The sequence below is a fragment of the Lytechinus variegatus genome, chromosome 6 (genome assembly GCF_018143015.1).
Source record: "Lytechinus variegatus isolate NC3 chromosome 6, Lvar_3.0, whole genome shotgun sequence".
Lineage (NCBI taxonomy): Eukaryota > Metazoa > Echinodermata > Echinoidea > Temnopleuroida > Toxopneustidae > Lytechinus > Lytechinus variegatus.
In genome coordinates, this window is record NC_054745.1 from 22,270,796 (window position 1) to 22,295,483 (window position 24,688).

The 24,688-nt window shown below is 36.1% G+C and overlaps 2 protein-coding genes across 3 annotated transcripts in view; both read left to right on the forward strand.

The window, feature by feature from the left end:
* LOC121417220 (kinesin-like protein KIF17) overlaps window positions 1-5,131 on the forward strand; it is a 28,008-nt gene extending 22,877 nt beyond the window's left edge. For both annotated transcript variants that reach the window (XM_041610847.1, XM_041610846.1), the window contains 4 exons: window positions 1,112-1,285; window positions 1,460-1,729; window positions 2,324-2,420; window positions 4,093-5,131. In XM_041610847.1, coding sequence (XP_041466781.1) covers window positions 1,112-1,285; window positions 1,460-1,729; window positions 2,324-2,420; window positions 4,093-4,280 — 729 coding nt within the window. In that variant the 3' untranslated portion in view covers window positions 4,281-5,131. The remainder of the gene's footprint in view (window positions 1-1,111; window positions 1,286-1,459; window positions 1,730-2,323; window positions 2,421-4,092) is intronic.
* A 6,723-nt stretch (window positions 5,132-11,854) lies between these two features.
* On the forward strand, window positions 11,855-20,478 carry LOC121417221 (microtubule-associated proteins 1A/1B light chain 3B-like). Its single transcript, XM_041610848.1, has 4 exons — window positions 11,855-12,045; window positions 15,218-15,273; window positions 17,184-17,290; window positions 18,612-20,478. The coding sequence occupies exons 1-4, from the start codon at window positions 12,015-12,017 to the stop codon at window positions 18,769-18,771; spliced, it is 354 nt and encodes a 117-aa protein (XP_041466782.1). The 5' UTR covers window positions 11,855-12,014; the 3' UTR covers window positions 18,772-20,478.
* Window positions 20,479-24,688: the final 4,210 nt, after the last annotated feature.

The following is a 24,688-nucleotide window of genomic DNA, read 5'->3' on the forward strand; positions in this document are numbered from 1 at the left end:
TTAAGGCTAGGAATGAATTGCTCAAGAAGGAGCAAAAAAAAGGTATGTAGTGACGAGATACTCCCCAGGGAGTGTAGAATGTTTATATTCATTGTTTGTGGTTTTGTGTGTGTGATATGAATCAGACTGAAGGTCTATAGCAGCATTGAGGATGAGCTTAAGGCTAAGAATGAATTGCTCTACAAGGACAATGAAAAGGTATGTAGTGGCGAGATACTCCCCAGGGAGTGTAGAATTTTATATTCATTGTTTTTGGGTGTGATATGAATCAGACTGAAGATTTATAGCAACAGTGAAGGTGAGCTTAAGGCTAGGAATGAATTGCTCAAGGAGCAAAAAAAAGGTATGTAGTGGCGAGATACTCCCCAGGGAGTGTAGAATGTTTATATTCATTGTTTGTGGTTTTGTGTGTGTGATATGAATCAGACTGAAGGTCTGTAGCAGCATTGAGGATGAGCTTAAGGCTGAGAATGAATTGCTCTACAAGGACAATGAAAAGGTATGTAGTGGCGAGATACTCCCCAGGGAGTGTAGAATGTTTATATTCATTGTTCGTGTGTGTGATATGAATCAGACTGAAGATCTATAGCAACATTGAGGATGAGCTTAAGGCTAAGAATGAATTGCTCAAGAAGGAGCAAGAAAAGGTATGTAGTGGCGAGGTACTCCCCAGGGAGTGTAGAATGTGTGTATGTTGTATGTGCAAGGGTATCATGCCCAACATCTTTAGCAGCATTGAGGATGAGTTCAAGGCTAAGAAATGAATTGCTCAAGAAGGAGCAAGAAAACGTTTGTAGTGATAAGATACTCCCCAGGGAGTGTAGAATTCTTTGTTAGTGTGTGATATGAATCAGGCTGAACATTTATAGCAGCATAGAGGATGTGTTGAAGGAAAAGTATTAATTATTAAAGGAAAACGAAAATGCTTGTAGTGATGAGATACTTCCCAGGGAGTGTAGAATGATTATATTTGATATTTGTGTGTGATATGAATCAGGCTAAAAATATATAGCAGCATTGTATCCACTAAAAAAGTGCCATATGTGTAGCTATTATGATATGATGTTTCATAGCATTCAGGTAACATTTACACACTTTTTATTTTTCACAGTTGAGGGCAGCAGACTGTGAAATCAGCGACTTGAATGCCGAGTTTGAGTTTGAGCGTATCGATTACCTGGACACGATACGCAAACAGGAGAAACAGGTCACCATGCTACAACAGATCCTTGACAAAGTGCAACCTTGTCTACGGAGAGACTGCAATTATTACAACCTGGATAAGGTAATAAAAGAAGGAGAGAGGGAGAGAAAGGTCCTTAGGAAGGTCACAGATGGAGGGGGGGGGGGCATCTACACACTTTTTGGAATTGCACTAAAATGAATGGTTATCTTTATCATCATTATTGTTACTATTGTCATGATAAATCACATCATTTTCTTATTTCTAACTAAATAGATAAAAACGGAGTGTTCGTGGGATGAAGAAGATGGAAGCTGGAAGCTGCCGGACCTCGTCGTCGTACGAGAAAAACTCCCCAACTCTCTCCCCGGTGGGGCCAGCATGCCGGGAGGAGTGATGCCCGGAGGTCGGCAACCTATGCCTCAGAGAGGTCAACCCGAAAGGTCAATGCCAAATAACAATCGACCGCAGGTCAACGGGTACTCCAACGCCAACGGGATCGGCCCAAGCGCTTATGATGAGCCTGAGGAGGATCGATATTTACAGGTATTTTTATTTCCACTGTGGCTCCCTATATAGGGTTTGTGAAAGGTTTCTGTACAGGGAAAATTGTTGCCAATGTTTGACAGAGGGACCATGGGAGCATTTTTTTTTTTCAAGGATTATCGCAGAAAAATGATGCAAATTACCCAGATCCCTGCTTGAACTTGAAAAAAATGAAATGGAATGATGAAAGAAAAATAACATTTAATCAAATATGTATTTTAATGATCAATTTTCCTGTGTAAGTTATGAAGTAAATGATGTTGGGCCAAATATTTCTATTCTGCCACAAGGCCTGATTCCTTACTCTGCCCAAAAGCTTTGCTTTTATTTGAAAGCATCTCTCTTTCCAAGCAGGGAAATATCACTCTATTTTCTGTTTAAAAAGGGCATTGTGAAATTTGTATTTTGTTTATGTCTATACCATATAATAATAATGATAATAATAATATTTGTGATTTGTAATGCGCCAAATCCACTTGGCAGAGTACCCAAGGCGCAAGGTATGGTTGAGCCATTAAGATTATTCTCAACTCCTTTTACTAAGTTTAGAGTTTCATTGATTTGACTTTGTTTCTTGTTTTCCCTTCCTAACAGAAATTGAACCAGTCTAATCATGATTCTGCCATAGATTATTTCAAACCCAAGAGGGCCAACAAACTTCTTAACAACTCAGATTCAAACAGGAATTTAAGTAAGTTCATTCTCTTCATCTCTCTCTATGCAACTGTATTTAATTGTGTGTTGTTAATGTTGTTTGTATTTTTTTTCTGGAAGGGGGGGTAAAGACTTATTTTTTGTGTACTTTCCTACATGTATCTAAACTTGAAATAGCAAAATGTCTTTCTTTTTCTTAGAGGGCTATCAATTCTGGGCCCCGTTGCATAAGAATTGCCATTATGGCAGAGCTACCAAGTCTCACGCATTGTGCGTGAGACTCAAGCATTTTTGGACTCTTGTTCATCCCCTCAAATCTCTGTCTCACGCAACTATCACAGCCTATCCCCATATACATTTTACACAATGTCTGTGATCTCACTCAGATTCACAGAAAATCTCACGCATAGCTGGTCTTTGAACTTGGCATCTCTGTTATGGTAACTGTGCCATCCAGTGGTAACTACCATGGTAACACTGCTCATCAGCCAATCAAAATCAAGGATTCCATGCAAGTTATCATTGGATGGCAAAGTTACCATAATGGTTACTTTCTTGCATCGGTGCCCAAGTGGGTCTTTCATAAAGCAGTTCATAAATTTACGCATGACTTTATGCATGACCTTACACACGACGGGAACATGTTCTTGGGTGCAATTAAAAAAAAGTCAGTTAATATTATACAGATATTGCCTACCTAGAGTTTGAATATAACTTTTCCTCTCCCCGACGGAGTTATATTTTCCCAAGGGATTATATTTTGCCCGAAGCGCGAGGGAAAAATATAGCTTCGGAGGGGAGTTGAAATGTTATTTATTAAAACGATAGACCAGGCAATATCTGTTATATTATATAGTATATGTGGATTCGCCATCAGAAATTACATTCATCATCTGGCTCAAACCCGAAATTCTTGCTACAGCTCTGATCCATCTACGTCATAATAGATTTTTTTTAATACATCAAGCGCGTTCTTCATGCAATCGACGCGTTAACATAAGCGCGTGCATTGAGATAAACTACCTTGTTACGCAACTTGTATGCAGCTAGTGACGTCACCTTAGTGAATATAACGCCGCATTTGACAATACAACGCAGTATATTCCCTGAGGTGACGTCAAAACCTAGAATATAACAAATGCGATCCTCGCAGCTATGGTCACGTGATGGCGTATTGACCTATCACTGATTCGAATCTACATAACCTATGTAATATAGGAATGTATTATTTAGTGCGAGGGTGGGATAAAGGATCACCATTCGTATGTAAAGTCATTCATAACTTACAGCTTTATGAAACACCCATCAGAGAAGGGACATGTGGAGAGTTTCATGAAGCAAATTGTCAGTGATTTTCATTGACAAAATTGCTCTGAGCCAATCAGATGCAAGGATTTCAGTGGCTTCTAACAGATATCAGTGAAAATCCCTCTCTATTTGTTTAATGAAGCTCGTAGGATAATAAAGGCTTATTGAAATGTATTTTTCCAGTATTGTGAGAGAAACATTTTCTCAAACCTGTAAAAAAATCTTGAATCCCTTCCAGGGATTTTACGCTTCTTATCCGCCCATTTCAGCATTCACATGAGGAATAGAGAATGCAGGAATGTTGCTGTAAACGCTCAGAGAGAAATCCTCAAGAGATGCAGCACAGACTTTCTGTGAGGTACCTAGCATTCTAACTTTCGTTCCTTCCTCCTCCCACGCAGCTACCGACCTTCCGATGCGAGGCCCGTCCCCTAATTTCCTCGCCAACAACGACATGACCGCCGCAGCCGTCCACGGCCAGCTCGGTCCCTCCGACGTCCCCATGAGACGACCGATGCGGCTGGAAGCTCTCCCCACGGGAAAGTCCAAGAAGGGCAAGAAGAAGCACAACACTCTGGAGCCGTTGTAAGAGGCAAACTCACCGTGCAATCATCTATGGTATGCTACTGGACCCTGTTTCACAAATTCATCAGAGTATGCTGCTGTTATAAGCTACCAATATCCTGCATTCTCATTGGCCTCGAGTAGATGTGTCATAGAAATTCAGCTTTATGAAGCAGTGCCATCCATGATGACAGAGGGGTAGTCTTTAGTAGTCTAGCAATATCAGTCATAGAGATTGACCTGTATAGAACAGGAAAGCGTATGCATGGCTGAAATGAATCCATATTAATGAATTTATTAGAATATTGCATTATAAGACACAGATGTCAGAAAGCCAATGCCGTCAGTCATATAGATTGAGTTTCTTAGAACAGGAAAGCATGTGCATGGCTGAAATGAATTCATATTAATGCTTTATAAGAATGTTTGCATGAAGTTTAAGAGATGATTAGATAATGCATGTGTAATCAATCAAGCTTCGCTCGCTTCAAAATCTATAATGTAGTTATCCATAATCCTGTACCATGTACTGTACAATTTGATTTGAATGTGGTCATTTTGGTCATCGATAATTCCCTCGTTAGGGAGATAATGAATTACCACCACATTCTGGATACGATATTGTGTGCAACAGAGGGCTGGTGCCTTCAACCCAAGGTATGTCTAAACATTTGTTGGATAGTGCTGCTGTGAGGTTTTGATAACAAATATGTCACTTCAACAAAGCTTATTGAGAACCGCTGGTATTGACCATCAAGACTTTAGAAATCGTTAAAGAAAGAGTTAGAAAAGGAAAGTTCTTCAGCAAAGATATCAAGGAGACAAATGTTGAGGCTTTTCTTATTTCCTTGAGCAGACTTTTCCCAAAATTTTGGAGTGACAGAACTGAAAGCACTCTCCCAAGGAAATACAATGTGTTATTAGACTCTGTCTGCTTTATAGGCTTTAAGTTGATGTTTTTCCAATTTTACCCTCAAGCAATCTCACTAATTGAAAAAAAGCATTAGAATTCATCCTGAGAGATAATATATATAATATAATCTCAGCAGTGGCTGCAGCTTTTGTCATTGCCTTTATTAGAGTGATGCTGTGACGTGAAACGTCAGTGATGCGTCTGATGTGGAGGATTGCGAACTTGGCTGAAACAGTCACCACCTTTTACACTCTGATCTTGCACAAGTTTTTATTTTTTTTAATGGACTGGGATTCGCTGCATGTTGTTTGCAATGAAAAACTGCTGCAGGACATTTGTCGATAAAAACAAGAACTAATGCAAGTCCAGAGTGTTTAGGTAGTCTTCCACATACATATTGCTGACAATTTGCATCACAACATCCAGATTTGTAAAATCGAAGACAAAAGCTTTTGCCTCTATCATAGGCTACCAAAAAAGGTTGCATGTAATTATTATTAATCTTTATTGAATATTTGCAGCTGTACCTTAAGCATTGATTATGTTTCTTTGTTAGAAAATATTGTCTTGAATAACTTGAATGTCTTTCTTTTACTTTTATCATGCAACTGCCCATGGGTATTCATGTGTATTAAATTCAAATGCTGTAGACATATATGGAAATTATTAGAGTTGTGTACATAAATATTAAGATTGTTTTCTTTTTGTAAAGTATTTATTAGAATATTCCTGAAGCATTCCTCTTCCTTTAAAGATATAAATATACTGTATATTATCATATTATATTTAGCCACAAAATATGTTGTTGATCTGCTTGTGTGTAATGTGTATGAAAGTAACAAAGATGTGTAAATAAAAAGCACTGCATACGTGTTATGCGTTTCCTGATGCCAAAGGGGAAAAAAGAGTGTATTATATTCAAGATGATAAATGTAAGTTCACTGAATGCATTGTCAAATTATTTCTAAAAACAAAAATTGACCTTTGACCCGCAGAGGCCATCTATCCAAGTAGATTTTTTCAGATTACATCTCCTTTCAATTTATATGGGTGCTTGAGCCGATATTGATATGAGTTTAAACATGGGATCTGTCACTGAAAATGGTTTGAAAATAAAGTGCAGGATTTCGGCGTTGGCATATTTTTGTGAAAAATATGTACATACATGCATATTATCATTAGCAGATGATGCCCAACACTTAAAAAAACACAGATGTAGAAATAATTTTACAAAATATACAATCGCTCTATGAATTCTTACATTCACAGTGAAACGAGTCTATACATTTTCAAATTTGTACATACGGAATTATGCTAATATTGTGTATAAATATAAATTGATGTCATGTTCATGTGTATCTTATGCGCTGAATCATGTATGTGCTTGAATATTTATAGCTGTCTTATTCCACCTTGTATAAAACAGAGAATTAAATTATTGACGTGTAAAGGTCCTTCGACGTAGTGTATTCAGGATTGAGCTATTGATGAATATTCATTAGAATTACATGAACATGTTTCTATCATTGAGGTTTGAGGGTAGTTATGAATATTCATAAGTATAATTGTTGACCTTTAAAGGTATGAATATTCATTAAATTGTAATGAATTACCGGTACATTTGTATGTACCGGTATGTAAACCATTTCTCCTAGGTTTGAATATTAATGAGAAATGCAAGTTTGTCTTATTGAACTGTCTAAAGTCACTCATTTTTCATTGGTTTTGTCACATTCAAAATGAACTTGCAATATAAAGATATTCATAAATGCATATTAATATATCATTAAATGAAACGTTGATTTTCTTACGTACATCATCACTTAAAATTCGATTATTGCAAATTATGAATATTCACTGGACACAACTAAAGTAACTTATTTACTTGCACCATTGAAATAAATGGTGTCTACTTTTCAGAAAAATGGCACTTGATTGTCTTAATACATGAAAATGAATATGTTTGGTTAACAAGTGTATTGAAACCTGTATGTAAGTAATAACACTCATTGTCTGGTTTGCTTCGAGTAGCTGCCAAATATTTGCCAAAGTTGTACAGTTTTTGAGTGACGGATGACATCCGAAAGGAAAAGACAATTCACAAAGACATCATACCAAAGTGTAATAGTATAAGATACAGTCAGGTGTAGTACAGCGCTCAGTGCATCCAAGGAATTAATCCTACCATGTATCCATTCACCTCACCTGGGTTGAGTGCAGCACAGTGTGGATAAATTTCTTGCTGAAGGAAAACATGCCATGGTTCGGATTTGAACCCATGACCCACTGTTCAAAAGACATGAGTCGGAACAACTAGACCATGACAAACCTGTGTAAAAACAAATTGAGCATGTCCTCACCACAATTTTTAGATCGGTAATACCAATTATATTTCATTTCATTTGCTAACTACATGTATATATATTCTTATAAATGCATATTTGTTTTTTAACCAGAACTTGTCAATAATGTGTTCTTTCGCTGAAATTTTATTTTTATATATTCATGTCCATATTATGCACTGTTTTATGCCATTTCTATTAATTATTATGCATTGTTTTTAGTGTGTGCTGTGCTTATTAATACTGAAATTAATTTTTCAAAAACTGTTGAATGAATTCTGATAAGACTATTATTATAGAGATATAACTTAGTAAGTGAAAAGTTTATGTTTGAGAGATTTTTATATGTACAGAAAGGTTAATATTATGAATATTATTTTAAGCAGTATAAAAATCACAGATCACCTAGTGTTATTTGAATTTGTGAAAGACGATACATCTTCTATTTTTAATAATTTTCATTATAAGGGCGATTCCATTCGAGAAAAATCAGCCATTTTCACAACATTTATCAACTTGCTGTCCAAGCAAACGAGGGACTTAAAAAAAAACCAAAAAAAAATTTCATCCATGGGTGAATTAGAGACGAAAATGTCCCATGATGTACGGGACATTTCTGAGTCCCGTACGACACACAGCATTTCCACCTTTAATTCACTCATGAACATTTTTCATTATCTGTTTTTCACATGACTCCCTACTATAACTTTATCCTTGACAAAGAATAAAATGTTATTGCTCAATCATTCAGCTAAGAGACAAGGATTTGTTGTTGATATAATGTCCCGTACGACAAGTATGGAGAAGTATGTCAGAAATTCCTTTGCAGCTTATGTGTTGAATTCTAGAAGGACAAGAAAATTTGATAGCGGTAAAAGTGAATGAATAATAGCTAGTTTTTATATAGCGCTTTCCCCAGTACGGCTCAAAGTGTGTTACAGCATGTTGTTACCACAGTCATTGGATTCATTTCAGTCCGCACGAAAAGTGCACAATTTTCACTCCCTGGGGAGCCTCCCTTGCATTAATCGCAGCCTGATAATGGCGCTGGCAAATTCAAACATTTAATAATTGGCAGAATTATTCTGTTGTGCAACCCTACTAGCCGACTCAAGCCAGCCTTCTCTCTTTTCCAACTACTCAAGCCTCTCAATTTTTTTTTCTTGTTAAAAGTTCCTTTAAGGACTGCACTCATTCCAAAAGATACTCTACTTTCTAATCTCACACTTTCTGGCCTCTCCATTTCACTTCTACCTCTATCCAATTTCTTCAATAGTCCATCTAGGACTTACCATTGCCATATTTCTAAAATAGAGCCTTTTCTAAGCTGCCCTCACCATTTTTAAAATTTTGAGGTATGAGATTTCAACAGCCCTGCCACAATACTTAGTATCGCGCATCCCAGGTGGAGCTGACCAATGCTGTGATGTGTTTTGTAAACCACTATCAAGAAATAATAGCAATTTTTAGTCTGATCGAAATATAAGTATTTTGTGAAAACACCCCCCTAGATCTACGTTTCATAATGCGTTGAGTTTATTCATGAGAAATGTATGCTTATCAAGTTCTGTATATGTAAACATGAGTGTATCACAAATTTGATAATCATATCATATTCAGTTTAAAAAACACACAAATGTGTATATACTTGCCGAGATGTTTTCTCAGTTATCAGTTCTGTGCAATTCAATTTGTATTCTACATACATTCCCGCTAATGTATATAGACAATACTGGAACATATTTAAAAGTTAACATATATGTACGAGCTCTTTAAAAAAATATTTGAGCAATATTTTGAAAATCTGGTAGATTTTATCTGCATTTGTCCAAAGTATTATTTCATTGTTCTGTTCTTAAGTTAATTACACAACATTTGATCTGGGCCTGAGAACACAAAAGTGTGGCATATCAGAAACGATGGAGAGAATATATGACTAAATAATTTTCATTTGGATATGGTAGATGTTTTTTAACAAAACATACATATCGCATTCATCTTAATTGGCCGTTGTCATTCAGTGATTGATTAAAAAAATATATATATTTGAGGAATCAAATGTTAGCACTGACTTATGGGCCTGTAAGATGGACAGATTTTGCAACAACAAATGCTAGTTTACATGAAGATTCTCAATTTAGGGCTTTGTTGCTGTAATATTTCCTATTTATTGCATTTCATCCAACACAGACAGGTACATGTAATCTATACATTGTTTTTGTCTTTGTACTGGAGTTCTGTGATTCAAGATGTATACATTGTGATCTATTTGTGATGTGTGTGTGTCATAGTCATATAGGAATAAATTAAGCAGCATATTGAGAAATTTTATTTTTGCATATTTTCATAGTTTTATAGAGTTTCAGGATTGAACATGTGGTTAATTATGATCAGGAGACTGAGATTGATTGATTGATTTTATTGGATATCTGCATTCAAGGTGAATATGCAACATAACATCTTCAAAGGTGATACATTTAAGTTTTACCAAACAAAACAATAGTCATAATAAAGCAATGAAAAGTAAATATCAACAAGAAGCATTATACAATATAGATAGAGAGAAAGGGGGAGAGAGAGAGAGAAAGGGGGAGGGGGGGGGGATTTTATAAGAAAATAAAACAAGGCACAGGTGAATGCTAGAAAGAAAAGGAGAGTCCAGAGCAAAGCTAGATAGTAATAGGGTAGAAAATGTGGGGGGTGAAAAGACCATCCCAAACTAAAAAAATATAAATGAATAAATAAATAAAATAAGAATAAATAAAAGAGTAAGAAGTGAAAGTGAAAAAGTACAGGAGGTGGGGAATGCAAGATCGAGAGAAAGATAAAAGGGTAGAAAATTCCTAAGCAAGTAAACAATAAAAGGGACTTAATGACGGGTAACAAATCTAGGACTCAACCTCTCATGAATCTTCAATAGGTTTTTAATGTTCAAAAATACATCCATTTTTGTCTGATGGTATCATGTCCCGGATCATGTCTCTTATTAGAATCCCACTTTAATAACTTTTCCTTAATACTTACTACCAACTTCTTTCAGACATGCTAAAATAAAATACCCTTCATTCAGGTTATGATAATTATCTATAAAGATAATTTTTGACCTCTTTAAACAAGGGGGTTATTCCCTATTTATTCACAATTTATCATACTTTCTATATAAATCATCTAAAAATATTTATAGCATGGTTTTCTCTGGCGATCTCTTATTTTGCTTCTTCCATTCTTTGTTTGTAATTATACTATTTTCTTATTTATTGAATTTTCACAAAAAAGGTATCTTGAATTAAATCTGTATAAATCGTATCTAAATTAGATTATGAACCCCCCCCCCGAAAAAAGAAGAAAAAGAAAAACATTTAAGGTACTGATGACAATGAAACAAACTAATACAAATCTAGGACAATAATATTGTAACAAAAAATTGACAGAATATGATAAGGCTATGAAGCTCTTAAACATATAGGCTACAGGCCAGTTATGCAATTATTTTTTTTACTGAGCTTTAGTTTAAACTTTTTACAAACTGCTAGGTGTATATTGCACCGGGGGGGGGGGGGGGCACTTCCATTCACGAGTGGATACCATGCGCGACCAAGGGGTCTCGAAAAGCACCCTAAACACGTAATTTCCATGTTCTGAAAATGCACCCCTTAACAAGTATTGGCGTGTGAAACCCAACCCTTAACAAGTATTGGAAACAAAACGATACTCTTGGCAAATATTCCCTGAAATGAACCCCTAAACAAGTACAGGAATGTTTTATTGTTACGGTTCCTTCGGTCGTCGGCTTTACCTTATTTGGTTTAGTACGACCCCACTTCTACACCTCGCGCAAATCGGACTCTAAACACGAAGTGTTGGGGCAAAAATGACATCCTTTATAAAACATTTTAATTTTGTTTTATCATCCCCGCAAATTAGACCCTAAACACGTAATTTTCCTAGCGAAATAGATACCCTTTTTCATTATTTTTGTGTTTTTGACACCCTTATCACGTTACGTACGTAACGTGCCCTATCGTGAAAAAGACATCCTTTTTACGTGTTTTTTTGGTCGCGCATGGTATCCACTCGTCAATGTAAGTGGCCCCTCCGGGATATTGCAACATAAGGTGCGCCCCCGCGGATCTCAAGCTGTATATCACATTTGGAAATATATATATATATATTTTCTGTTAGCATGGGTAGCTAGGCCTATTCGTCATTGAAATGTTATCCAAAAACAGGCCTAAGAACATATTTTCTAAACACATGAAAATGACAGCAACATATTCCCCTCCCCCCAAAAAATAGTAAAGTAGCGCGTCTGCACCAAAATGAGTAGGAGACTAGGAGCGAGTCAAATTCAAGTGACGTCATATTTCCTATTTGGCAAAAACGTAAACATTGCGAAAGGAAAATCCCCAGCAAAATACTAAACGCCAAATCATCCTAACTGCTTCGTTATCTAAAGAAGCGATTCATTGTTGTTTGAACACTGTGGTTGTGTTATATATCGGTAATGAAGACGTTCAAAGAGAGGCGAAGTTTTGGTAAGTATTCGGGAGAAAATTACTTGAGGAAATAGAGTTGAATGATCGTTTGTGTTTTGGTGAACCACGGAGCGCGAAGGTCAATCATTTCTATTTACTCGTATGCAATTTTCAATGCACATAAAGTGAATGGTTGGCATCACGATTCGTGGATATTTGTATTCGACTAGCACAAGTGCGAGAACACCGGCCAATACAGTCACGTGGTGCAGGCAATAAGAATATTAGCCTTCATATTGCATTGATTGCATAGACAGCAATTGTTATCACGACTGTACTATTAAATAATAAGTAGAATGCATGTCAAAATATTATCTAATTAGTCGAGTCTGCTCTAATAATGTTAAAAATCCGGGAAAGGTTAGCTATATGCCACCACCCATGGGTTCATATCGTCTCGCGAGTGAAGGATTATCAGTCATACGCACGCGACACACCACTACACTTCGAAAATACAGTGGGCTTTTGCCCACATAAAATATTTTGTTTAAATAAACATTCCACATCCTGCTATGACACTTACCGAATCATTTAGATCCTTCCGTGACTTCTCCTTGAAGTTTCTTTCTAAAAATATGTATATTTTCTTGATCTTTAGTGAAGATTTTACGGAGATAGAAATCAGTCAGCGTTGATATCAATTTTCTCCTGAAGAGGGCGCGCGATTTATATTCATATCAAAGACACGACAAGGGAAAGAATAGGCACCTACACTATTTTACACGCATATCGACGCAAGGCATTACGCAAAGTCCGTGAAGTGTCCAATCTTTTCATTGTATAGACTTTGGTACACCGTATACGTATTATTGACGTTCGTCAAAGCTTGTACTGCTGGTTTCTTTCCAGGCACGTATATTATTTTCATTTTTTTTTATCAGTCATCTTTTTAAATTAATGCAAATGAGTGTTATCATCACCAATAATAATCATTAATTATGTTTTTTGAAGGCATTTCATTAATTGGTGCCCATAATTAGTAAATTAATCATGAGGATTGCGCATTCAAAGAATTTAGATACAGTTATAAAATTACCGAGGAGCTGAATCAAGGTTGTGAAATTATTAGCGCCACCAACGGGCTTCCTTGTATTTCCGTGGAAGAGACCAGCGAAGTCACTTTCGAGGCCGAGGTAAGCAAAATGTGCTTTTTTTTATCGGATTATTATTTTATTATTATTTTATATTAAAAAAACTCTTGCTACTTACCGGCAAGAGCCCCGGTGCGTAGCGAGAAGGAGCTTCGGCAAATATTACTTCAGCAATGAAGCGATGTTTGCCGACTACTTCGAAATCCAGGGTCAAACACAGTCTATTGTACGAGGTTAGTACATACTAACCTCGTACAATGTGTGAGTGGCTATGTCACTGCAGTTAGTGAGTTACGGCCGCCTACGGTTGTGTCCGAAAAGTTCTACTAGTACTACCGAGTACTAGTAGTATTAAAAGTGTTATATTTGTTTTTATCTGAAACTATGCTGTTTGAAGAATTGTTCTCTTGCCTTATTAATCTGTACCTTTTCACTGTTTTATTAATGATAAAGACTTGAAGTTAAATTGAGATTGAATAGATTCCCTACATACAAGGTTGTCATGAAATTGAAAACGAAAAATATTAATGTTGGCATGACATGACTGGAACAGAAAGAAAGAGGGGGAATTAAAACAGGAAAAAAGAACAAAATGAAATGAGTGGAATTTTCTGTTTTAGTTGAGGGTGCATGTGTGTACACATGTAACTTTGTAACCCAGGGAGCTCCGGCTTTGCGGGCCGGAGCCCAGGATTTGTCCGTGTATATTAGGCAGAGGATAATCTCCGAAATGGGGTAGAATGGTCAATGGGGTCGCAATAGCACCCCAAATCAAATAAAAGGGGGAAAAATAAATCATGCACTTAGCTCGATTATATGGATGAAGGTCTATTGTGACACAGAATCCTGACATCGAGGCACAAACTGGACCCTCAAAAAGGACAAGTTCTGTCACGTACGTTCTTGTTCTTTCAAAATTGAAAACAAAATGGCCGATTGATACCGAGAACGAATGCCACATGGAGGTCTAACTTTTCCTCTTTTTTTTTGAGGGTCCAGCTTGTGCCTCGATGTCCGGATTCTGTGTCCCTGGGTAAGTAACTTTGGAGCTCTTCTACAATATCATTAAAGGACAAGTCCACCCCAACAAAATCTTGATTTGAATAAAAAGAGAAAAATTCAACAAGCATAACACTGAAAATTTCATCAAAATCGGATGTAAAATAAGAAAGTTATGGCATTTTAAAGTTTCGCTTATTGTCAACAAAATAGTTATATGAACGAGCCAGTTACATCCAAATGAGAGAGTTGATGACATCACTCACTCACTATTTCGTTTGTATTTTATTATATGAAATATGAAATATTTTTATTTTCTCGTCATTGTCATGTGAAATGAAGTTTCATTCCTCCCTGAACACGTGGAATTCCATTATTTTAACATTTTGTGCTTCAGGCAATGAGGTCCTAATCATCAAATTCGTAAAAATTGAAATATTGTATAATTCAAACAATAAAATACAAAAGAAATAGTGAGTGAGTGACGTCATCGACTCTCTCATTTGGACGTAACTGGCTCGTTCATATAACTATTTTGTTGAAAATAAGCGAAACTTTGAAATGTCATAACTTTCTTATTTTACATCCGATTTTGATGAAATTTTCAGTGTTATGCTTGTTGAATTTTTCTCTTTTTATTCAAATCAAGTTTTTGTTGGGGTGGACTTGTCCTTTAAAGAAGTTGTGCATTTGTTATTATACCAAGTCTTTATGAAACGGGACCCTGATGCACTTACCAAGAGAATCTTGTAGAAGACGGGTGAGTTTGGAGTCACGGTAGGGGATGTGTTTAGACTTGCCATCTACCAGCGCTGAAATGACGTTTCCCAGCGCAGAGAGGGAGAGGTTAATCTTGGTCGCTTCCTTCAGTCTGTCACCAGTTTCTTTCTTATTTTACATCCGATTTTTGATGAAATTTTCAGCATTGTGCTTGTCTGATTTTTCTCTACTGATTTAAATCAACATTTTTCTGAGGTGGACTTGACCTTTAAATATTTGTTTAAGACTAGAACATATAGATACACGCATGATGTGTCGTAGTATAGAAAAATAAATTATCTTTTTTTTTCATTCATTTTCAGAACAAAGAAGGAAGGATGTGGAAGAGATTCGTTGTAAACATCCAAACAAGATTCCAGTGAGTAAAACATTTTGGCCCATATTCTGAACTCAGGTTTAAATTAAACTCAAGTTTAAAAATTGTTGCTTAAAGATAAGTTCCAGTTTTGGTAACGATCTCAAAATGACTTTTTACAGAATCTAATATAATGACCACCCAAGTGTCTGTTTGTATGAATAAAAAATATGTGCCAAAGGATTCTGGGAGAAATTGTGTAATTGCTGAGAAATAAGCAAAATAAGCGAGGATTCGGTCACTTCCATCGGGTCTTTATTCCAGCAATAATAATACACTGTCCCACGTGTGCCTATCTGTGTTGGTGATCTTCAGTGTGAACATTTTTCAGCGTAGATTTCAAGATTTCACAAAGTTCAGTTTATGTAACTGTACCAGATCTAGATCCTCGATATTCTGACAATTAAGCCTGGTTTTACAGACTTTCTCATGAAATCAGTGTTTACTGCAACTACTGGCATTTCTCTTTAACTATGGAGAGCCAATTACCTTTACCTGAGATTCTGGAAGAATGCTGATGATCCCAGTAGTCGTGCTTCCAGTTCAAGTCCTTCATCCTTCTCGTTAGTAAGGTATTTTCACAGCAGTCTAGCTTGGAAATCTGCACCGCCCTCAACATTGGTGTAATTTATGCATCATAGGGTGAGCAGTACCGCTGGTCTGCCCACACCTTGTCTAGCCTTATTTTGAGCACAAGTCTTGTATACATTCAATTTGTTAACTCATATGACACCCAAGTTGTTCCTAATTGTCTGGGAATGATAACTGAAGTATTTTTCTTTGTTATGAAAGCAGAAGGAAACAAAATAGTAAACATAATGAATATACAATATAAACAAAGTTGTTGAATATTTGGCTCCCCATAATTTTGGCACAGACTTAGACAGTGGTCTTTGAAGTTAAACCTCAGTTCAGAATACGGGCCTTTGTATCCATTAATTGGTCTACATGTACTTGCAGGTAGTCTGATTTTAAGACTCTCTAAACTAATTCCATTTATTTGGAGGAGGGGGTGGGTCAATGTCTGAGCAACTAACAATTTGAACATGAATTTCTTTCTAATTCACTGAGAAGTTTCAGTGGTTTTATGTTCATTATAATCTACCGGTAATGAATAAGTGTGCCAAAATTTTCATAAAAGTTGAAAGAAATATATAATTTTCTTAGAAAAAACCTCGGCCAGTCATTTTCACATAAAAAAAAGGGCACCCCATGTCCATACACCCACCATTCAGGGATATTGAGGAGAAAGGTTGCATTTTGAGGACGTCTAATGTAATGCCTGAAAATAAATATTTTTGCACAACTTCAAGTCCTATTTGATTAATGAATATATGTCTATGCATTGCAGGAGTAAAGTTTGTTTGTTACGCATCTTTTACTAGAATCGTGCAGATACGTGTATACAGTGGTGGATCGTGACCCGGAGGAGACAAAGCATTGGGGGGGGGGGGGGCACAGCATTGTTCACAGACAATGCAGTGTCCCCCAATGCTTTGTCTCGTCTGGGTCACGGTCCGCTACTGCGCGTATATCAGCAGACAAGGGGCAATGCACAGACTTGGAAAAAACTTACCATGCAGTTAGTCACAATTGGTGTATACCATACCATCATTGCTCAAATTTTCTTTTCTTCTAATTATTTTTTTGGCACTTTATCAGATGAAAAATTGGTTCATAAACTGCTTATTTAATGATGTAATGTATATAGACTCAGCTGTGCTCAACCGATTGGACATTAGTGCGACTCTAAGTCATACTTAAGTATTGGAAACACCCCCAGGGCTCCCTTTTTTAGTTGCCAGGGATTTTTTGAGCATTTCTGGGGCTAAATTGCCCCCAGCTCCTGTGTATATTCCCCCTGATAGTAATGCAGCATGTTATCATAGAGTCTTGTCTATCTTTGTTTACAGGTCATCATTGAGAGATATGAGAGGGAAAGGACTCTGCCTCTACTAGACAAATCAAAGTTCTTAGTACCAGATCACGTGACCATGGGAGAATTGGTCAAAATTGTCAGGTGACTTGTAACACTTCTATTCTTGGATAATTGAAAAAAAAATACCTTACATTTCAAGTCCACCCCAACAAAAAGCTGATTTGAATAAATATAGAAAAATCAAGCAAGCATATTATGACTGAAAATTTCATCAAAATCAGATGTAAAATAAGAAAGTTATGACATTCAAAAGTTTCGATTTAATTTCACAAAATAGTTACAAGCACATCCTGGTCAGTATGCATATTAGGGGACTCATGACACCATGACCCACTCACTGTTTTTTTTTGTATTTTATGAAATCTGAAATATGTTATAATATCTTCTCTATGTCAGAATCGGGAAAGAGCACAGTAAACATATAAAGAAACAATAATGATATAGGATATTTTAATTGCGCAAGTATCCACCTTGTTAGGTGCTCAAGGCGCTCCTATATTACCCGGCTAAGCTAGGTGTTCATAGCGCACACAGCTTTTTAAGGAATTACTTCCTACCGGTACCCATTTACCTCACCAGGGTTGAGTGCAGCACAGTGTGGATCAGTTTCTTGCTGGAGAAAATTATGCCATGACTGGGATTCGAACCCACGACCCTCTGTTTCAAAGTCCAAAGACATCCACTGGGCCACAACGCTCCACTACCATTTGAAACATACCATTTGAACAAATTTTGACATGCTTGGCTTCCCATAATTTCGGCACAGAGATAATGTAGACCACATTAAAGATAAAGCCCAGTTCAGAATACAGGCTATAGTGTACACTAGTCCTTGTCAAATTAAAGATTTGGCTAAAAATTTAACTTTGTTAACTTTGCCGGTTGGTATTTCAATGTCTACCAAGTAAAGACGAACTTGCAGCCACTCGTTCCACTAGGCACCCATAACACAAAGTTTAGCAATTATTGTAGAACATTTTTCAACAATTGATTGCATTGACTGAAATGAACAATTAATTGTAAAAATCAAGCGTACGATTAGTCAAGACCCAGGGCCCCCATTGCATAAAAAGTTTGTATTATGGTAACTTTGCCATCCTGTGGTAATTTAAACAGAATCCTTGATTCTGATTGGCTGATGAGCACTGTTACCATGGTAGCTACCATCAGATAGCAGAGTTACTGTAGTGGTATTAATGCAACGGGTCCTAGGTTAGTAACTTGTTTAGAATCTTTCCCACTTTGCGACCACCTTTATAAAGATACCACATTTTTTTTGTCCTTTAACAGTTTTGCTAATAATGTACTAAAGTACTCTCTTCACAATGATATTATATATTTCTATTCAGTTGTTGCAATTATTGTTCATTTTGAATTTATTACTCTTTACTTCTCCCCCCAGGCGACGGCTACAACTCAACCCCAACCAGGCTTTCTTCCTCCTGGTCAACCAAAAATCCTTGGTCAGTGTTTCAACTTGTATCTCCGAGGTTTACCATGATGAGAAAGATGAAGACGGTTTCTTGTATCTGGTCTATGCTGCGCAGGAAACCTTTGGCTAAAGGATTTGCTCTTGAGGTATATCATGGACTGATTACAGCAAAATGAGTGTGTGGGACTACTTGTGAAAAATTTGATCTTTGGAGATCACTGATTAGCTGCGCCAAAGTGAGGTGGCTGCATGGACTTGAATGATTTTCAAGAAATGATGAACCGACACAAGATCGTATGTTTGGGACTACATGTGTTGAGTTTGAAAGCTTTATATGACATTCATGTTTAGAATTCAAAGAAATTCTTATATGTTTTTTAGTGAATTTTATTTCAGGAGATCATCATGTCTTGGGGAAAAGATTTTGCAAATTTTAGGAAAAATTAAATTCTGTTTCACTTACAAGATTCAGGGCCGGTATTCAATATAAAGTACTCATTTTGGTGGCATATTACTGAGCAATTTACTTTGTTGAGCAAAATGCTTAAACTCGTATTCAGATCACATCTAAGTATTTTACTTTATCAAAGCCAAAACCATTGTGACATCAACGTTTGAGCTAAAACGTAACGTATGAATCCATCTGTGCGCAGAATATATGACCGTGCGTATCACGATTGTAAACTTCACGCGAGCCAGACTTAAGCCTGGTTAGTGGCTGACTTAGATTTATGCAAAATACTTAGTTAAAACATGCAATTGAATACAAACGATAGATAAGTATTTTACTTAAGCAAAATACTTAAGTATCAAATTGATTACCGGCCCTGGTTCTTTATTAGGTGGTCAACAAAATGTGAGTGTACCTGGCTCTTGTGATAAAGTTATACACCCTATAAGGATAAGAATGGGTTAGGTTTCTGATTTGTTTACCACTATTACTGGTATGTGCTTTGAGGAGGGAAGCCATCAAATTCATTATCACATTTACTTGGAAAGAAAACTATCAAAATACCCCCTAAAATGAAGAATTTCTGTGAGACGATTTGTAAATTAACCCCCGATATGAAATATTTTTTGGAAAAAAAAAATGCTAATAGACCCAGATTTCAATAAATTATAATGAATGAATATATACTGTGGGAACACTGGTAGCAAATCATATTTAGAAAAGGGTATGAACTGATACCACAAATGATGATAAAACTTCAAAGTTATAAAAAGATAATGTTTTAATTTTTCAGTACTTGGAATATAAATATGATTGACTCTTTTCCTACTTTTTGTTGTACATACTGTTCATATATGTGGCAAATATGTATTTACCCTATTTTACTGTTATTACTATTTTATCCAACCAAGCAAGCATATTTCATATTCCTGTGTTTGTTGATTTTTTTTGTATATGATTAGATTGCCACTGCTACTAATGAAAAGACTAAAGCATCATGGAGATTTCTTGAATACATGTAGCCAAAATAGTTTTATGAATCTTACATGTAGATGTATGTTGCATTTATAGCCTGCCATTCTTATTTATTATATTCTTATTTACCCTCAAATGATTTCTTACCTTTAAAGATTTTGATTGACCGATTTACTTCTTAGCATCGTGACCATGGTAGTTACGGTACCTTTGATGGCAAAATTACTTGCAACTTTTATACAGCGAGGCTCTGATTGTGCAAAACTTGTCATTTCTTCAAGGTCAAATTCTAACTCTTAGATAAGAGATTTCTTGGGTCCCTAAAGATTCAACTAGATTCACAGCTAGTTCAATGTCATCATTGTGATTAGTGAACAACACTAATTGTCTGTATATTTTGTAATCTGTAAATTCATTCAGATCATATCGTACCGTTATTGCCTCCCAATAACTTGAATGTACCATTTCGTTTCCCCTGATAAAGCTTCGGAGGGGAATTGAAATATTACTTATTTAAAGATAGACCAGGCAATATCTATTATTATGAAGTCTATGTAGATTCACTACTAGAGTGCGCTTTTCTTGGCTTTTATGATAAACTTGCAAGGCTTGCTGCAACTCGGATCCATCTACATTGTAATAGAAAGATTTCGGAAAATTACAACAAACGCGTGCTTCGTGAAATCTACACATGCACACATGTGCATACATCAAGTTAAAGGGGAATGAAACCTTTGGAATGAGTAGGCTTGTGTTGAAACAGAAAAATCAAAGAATAACAATAAAGAAAGTTTGAGAAAAATTGGACAAACAATGAGAAAGTTATGAGCATTTGAATATTGCAATCACTAATGCTATGGAGATCCTCTCATTGGCAATGCGACAAGGATGTGTGATGTCATATGTGAACAACTTTCCCTTTGATGGAGTATAAAATACCCCAAAAATGTCTCTTTTTGCTTTTTCTTATGGTGATATAAACTTTTATCCGTGATGTATTCTTTAAAAATCTGTATTACATGCCCTCCTATAGAAAGAATACATGATCTACTGATAGATGTGATAAAAGAGGCAATTTAAGTGAAATATATACTAGTGTAATGGGGAGAGTTGTTCATCAGTGACATCACACATCTTTGCCGCATTGCCAATGTGAGGATCTCCATAGCATTAGTGATCGCAATATTCAAATGCTCATAACCTTCTCATTATTTGTCTGATTTTTTCAAACTCTCGTTGATCTGTTTCTTTCATTTTTCTGCTTTCACACAAGCTATCTTGTTCTGAAGGTTTCATTCTCCTTTTACTTATAAGCAGCAAGTGACGTCGCCTAAGTGAATATACTGCCACAGTTGACAATGCTACAGTCACATTCAATAAGGTGACATCAAAACCTAGGATATAAAAAAATGTTACCATTGCGCTACAATCCCTATGTAATATTGTGATTATATTTCATTCAAGCCTTGGACTCATTTATGTATGTATATATACATGTATATCACTGGTGGGCTGGTAAAACCTTGCATCTCAAAATTTAACTCTTTGCCTGCCACGGACAAATCACTCTTGCGCCGCATTAATTTCAAGGTGCAGTCTTAGGTGGGGATTTGCAAGGACTCTGCTAATTCAGCTCACAATTGTGTATTGTGAATGGATTGTGACTTGCGTCGAAGTTGGCAGCCCCCGGTATGTGACTCTAGTCGAACAAAGCGGGCAAAGAGTTAGGGTAAGCATTTGTAGGAGGGCACAATAAAAGCTCTTTTTAAGACATATTACAGAATAGTGGCAACCTCCGTGTAGTCTCCTGGGCAAACGGTTCATTTGAGGAAAGTGGTTTGAATATGCAGCCTAAATTCCATGCCAAAGCTAGGCTGCCAATTTGACTTGTGTACAGAAGGTCCCTGTCATTCACAAGCAGCAAATCGTATTGCACTAGTCTTGGTGTGAAGACCCACTCATTGGTGAAAGTTTCAATAAGTGTCTGTGTCTGGAGACTAACCACCTTTTGTCTGTCAATACATACATGTAGAAAAAAAGGATAGAGCTTGTATGCTGCTAACTGAGACAGCCTCCTATGTTGAATTATTCAAGAAAGCCATTAAATCACATCTATTTTGCTAAAAAGGACAACAGATTGGATGGACTAAGCTGACCATTCTGAGGTGCTTAATTATTGTTTTAGCGGCCCAAACATGGAGTAGTGTGTGCATAGCACTTTGTATCCGAAAGGAAATGGTGCTACATCAAATAACCTTTGGATTCGATTGCTGCACAAAGTACTCCATGACACAATTAACTGTATATGGGTCAACACGTAAGAAACAACACACACACATAAGGATAAAGTGTGGAACTCTTTTTGCAATTGACCTTTTTGGAGACAATTAGTTTTGTTTCCTGTGACCTCAAAGAGTGTTTTTGTTGCTCTACCCGTTTTTTTGTTATATGTTATGATATCGATGCTTGATGAATCTAGATGAGTTCTCTGCGGGGATTAAGAGACTGTTTACAGATGCACGATTAGATTAACTCCATTGCCATATTTCTAAAATAAAGTCATTTTTTTGTAGCTGCCCTCAATTTTGTTTAAAGAGAAATTCCAGTAGTTACAGTAAACGCTGATTTCATGAGAAAGTCTGTAAAACAAGGCTTTATTGTCAGTATATCGAGGATCTAGATGTGGTACAGCTACATTAACTGAACTTTGTGAATCTTGAATTCTACGCTGAAAAATGTTCACACCGAAGATCCCCAACACAGATAAGCGCACGTGGGACAATGTATAATTATTGCTTAGAGCGTCGGGTCCGACGTTCTATCCGAATCCTGTGCTTATTTGCTGATTTCTCAGCAATTACACAATTTCTTCCAGAATCCTTTGGCACATGCGTTTTATTTATACAAACACACTTTGGTGGTCATTTCATTGGATTCTGTACGAACTCATTTTGATATCGTTACCAAAACTAGCATTTACCTTTAATGTTGAGATGCAAGGTTTTAATAGCCCATCGATACTGTATACAATTCTAATTTATACTGGTGTTTTTATGCTGTATCTATTGTGTAGACAACAGAATGATGTTATTTCGTCATTTACATCTATTGCAGCTATTTTGAGCTTTTTTTTTCAGCCATTTTGTGCTTTATTCCCCAAACCATGCGAATCATGCAATATTCTAATTGTATTGTAATTATACTATAGAAAGAATGTGTTATTTTCTGTATAGATTATTATAAAGGTGGAAATAAAAAAGATTTTATAGAAATATTTCTTTTGGTCTCAGAATCAGTGAATTTCTTATTTCTTTTGGTTTTCCCTTTTTTTATTATGAATACTGATTATTATTTATTATTAATCACATTCCCATCATAAGGGGGAAATTAATAATAATAATAATCCGCTTTTATATAGCACTTAATCCATCGAAATGACGTGTCTTTGCGCTTTACAGATGTATTATTACCCCGGTCATCGGATTCAATCAGTCATTCCCACACACAATGTGTGCACATCCTCCACTCCCTGGGGAGTATTTAGATCAAATCAAGTCTTGATTCCTTCACCTGCATCTCTTGACAATTTCCTCCCCTATATTCTCCCTCATCACTACATTATTTCCTGTCCCATTTCTCTACCCCCCTCTTATTCTGGTTCGAGAACCATCTCAGCTTGTGAACTCTCAGGCCCATATTCTGAAGTCGGGGTTTATCTTAAACTCAGGTTTTAAGTGGCAGTTTAAGTATGGATAGTCAAAAGGACAAGTCCACCCCAACATAAACTTGATTTGAATAAAATGAGAAAAATTCAACAAGCATAACACTGAAAATTTCATCAAAATCGGATGTAAAATAAGAAAATTATGACATTTTAAATTTTCGCTTCATTTCACAAAACAGTTAAATATGCACATCTTGGTCGGTATGCAAATGAGGGAACTGATGACATCACTCACTATTTCTTTTGTATTTTATAATATGAAATATTTTGATTTTCTCGTCATTGTCATGTGAAATGAAGTTTCATTCCTCCCTGAACACGTGGAATTCCATTATTTTAACATTTTGTGCTTCAGGCAAGGAGGTCCTAATCATCAAATTCGTAAAAATTGAAATATTGAATAATTCAAACAATAAATCACATAAGAAATAGTGCGTGAGTGACATCATCGACTCTCTCATTTGGATGTAACTGGCTTGTTCATATAACTATTTTGTTAAAAATAAGCAAAACTTTGAAATGTCATAACTTTCTTTTTTTACATCTGATTTTGATGAAATTTTCAGCATTGTGCTTGTCTGATATTTCTCTATTGATTCAAAGCAACATTTTTCTGAGGTGGACTTCACCTTTAATTGTAACATAAGTCACTAAAAGTACAGATATCATGTTTCAGCTCATTTGGCTCTCAAATCATTCATAATTGTCTAGGTTCAGTATAAATCAGGGGTGTGAGTGGTCACAAATAAAAAAGATCTGAAAAAAGCTGAGGAGTGGTGAAAAAGTCTGAAATAGAAAGCTCCCATACATTTTGTACAGAGGAAAGCCAAAAGAAGCTGAAATTAAGCTGAAAATCAAAACAAAAAAATATCTGAAATCAGATAAAAAATCTGAACT

Bases quoted from the DNA above. Each gene is read 5' to 3' on its own strand.
- LOC121417221 (XM_041610848.1), top strand. From the start codon at position 12,015: ATGAAGACGTTCAAAGAGAGGCGAAGTTTTG. The intron at 12,046-15,217 runs GTAAGTATTCGG...ATTCATTTTCAG, and splicing joins CAAAGAGAGGCGAAGTTTTG to AACAAAGAAGGAAGGATGTG. The intron at 17,291-18,611 runs GTGACTTGTAAC...TTCTCCCCCCAG, and splicing joins GAATTGGTCAAAATTGTCAG to GCGACGGCTACAACTCAACC.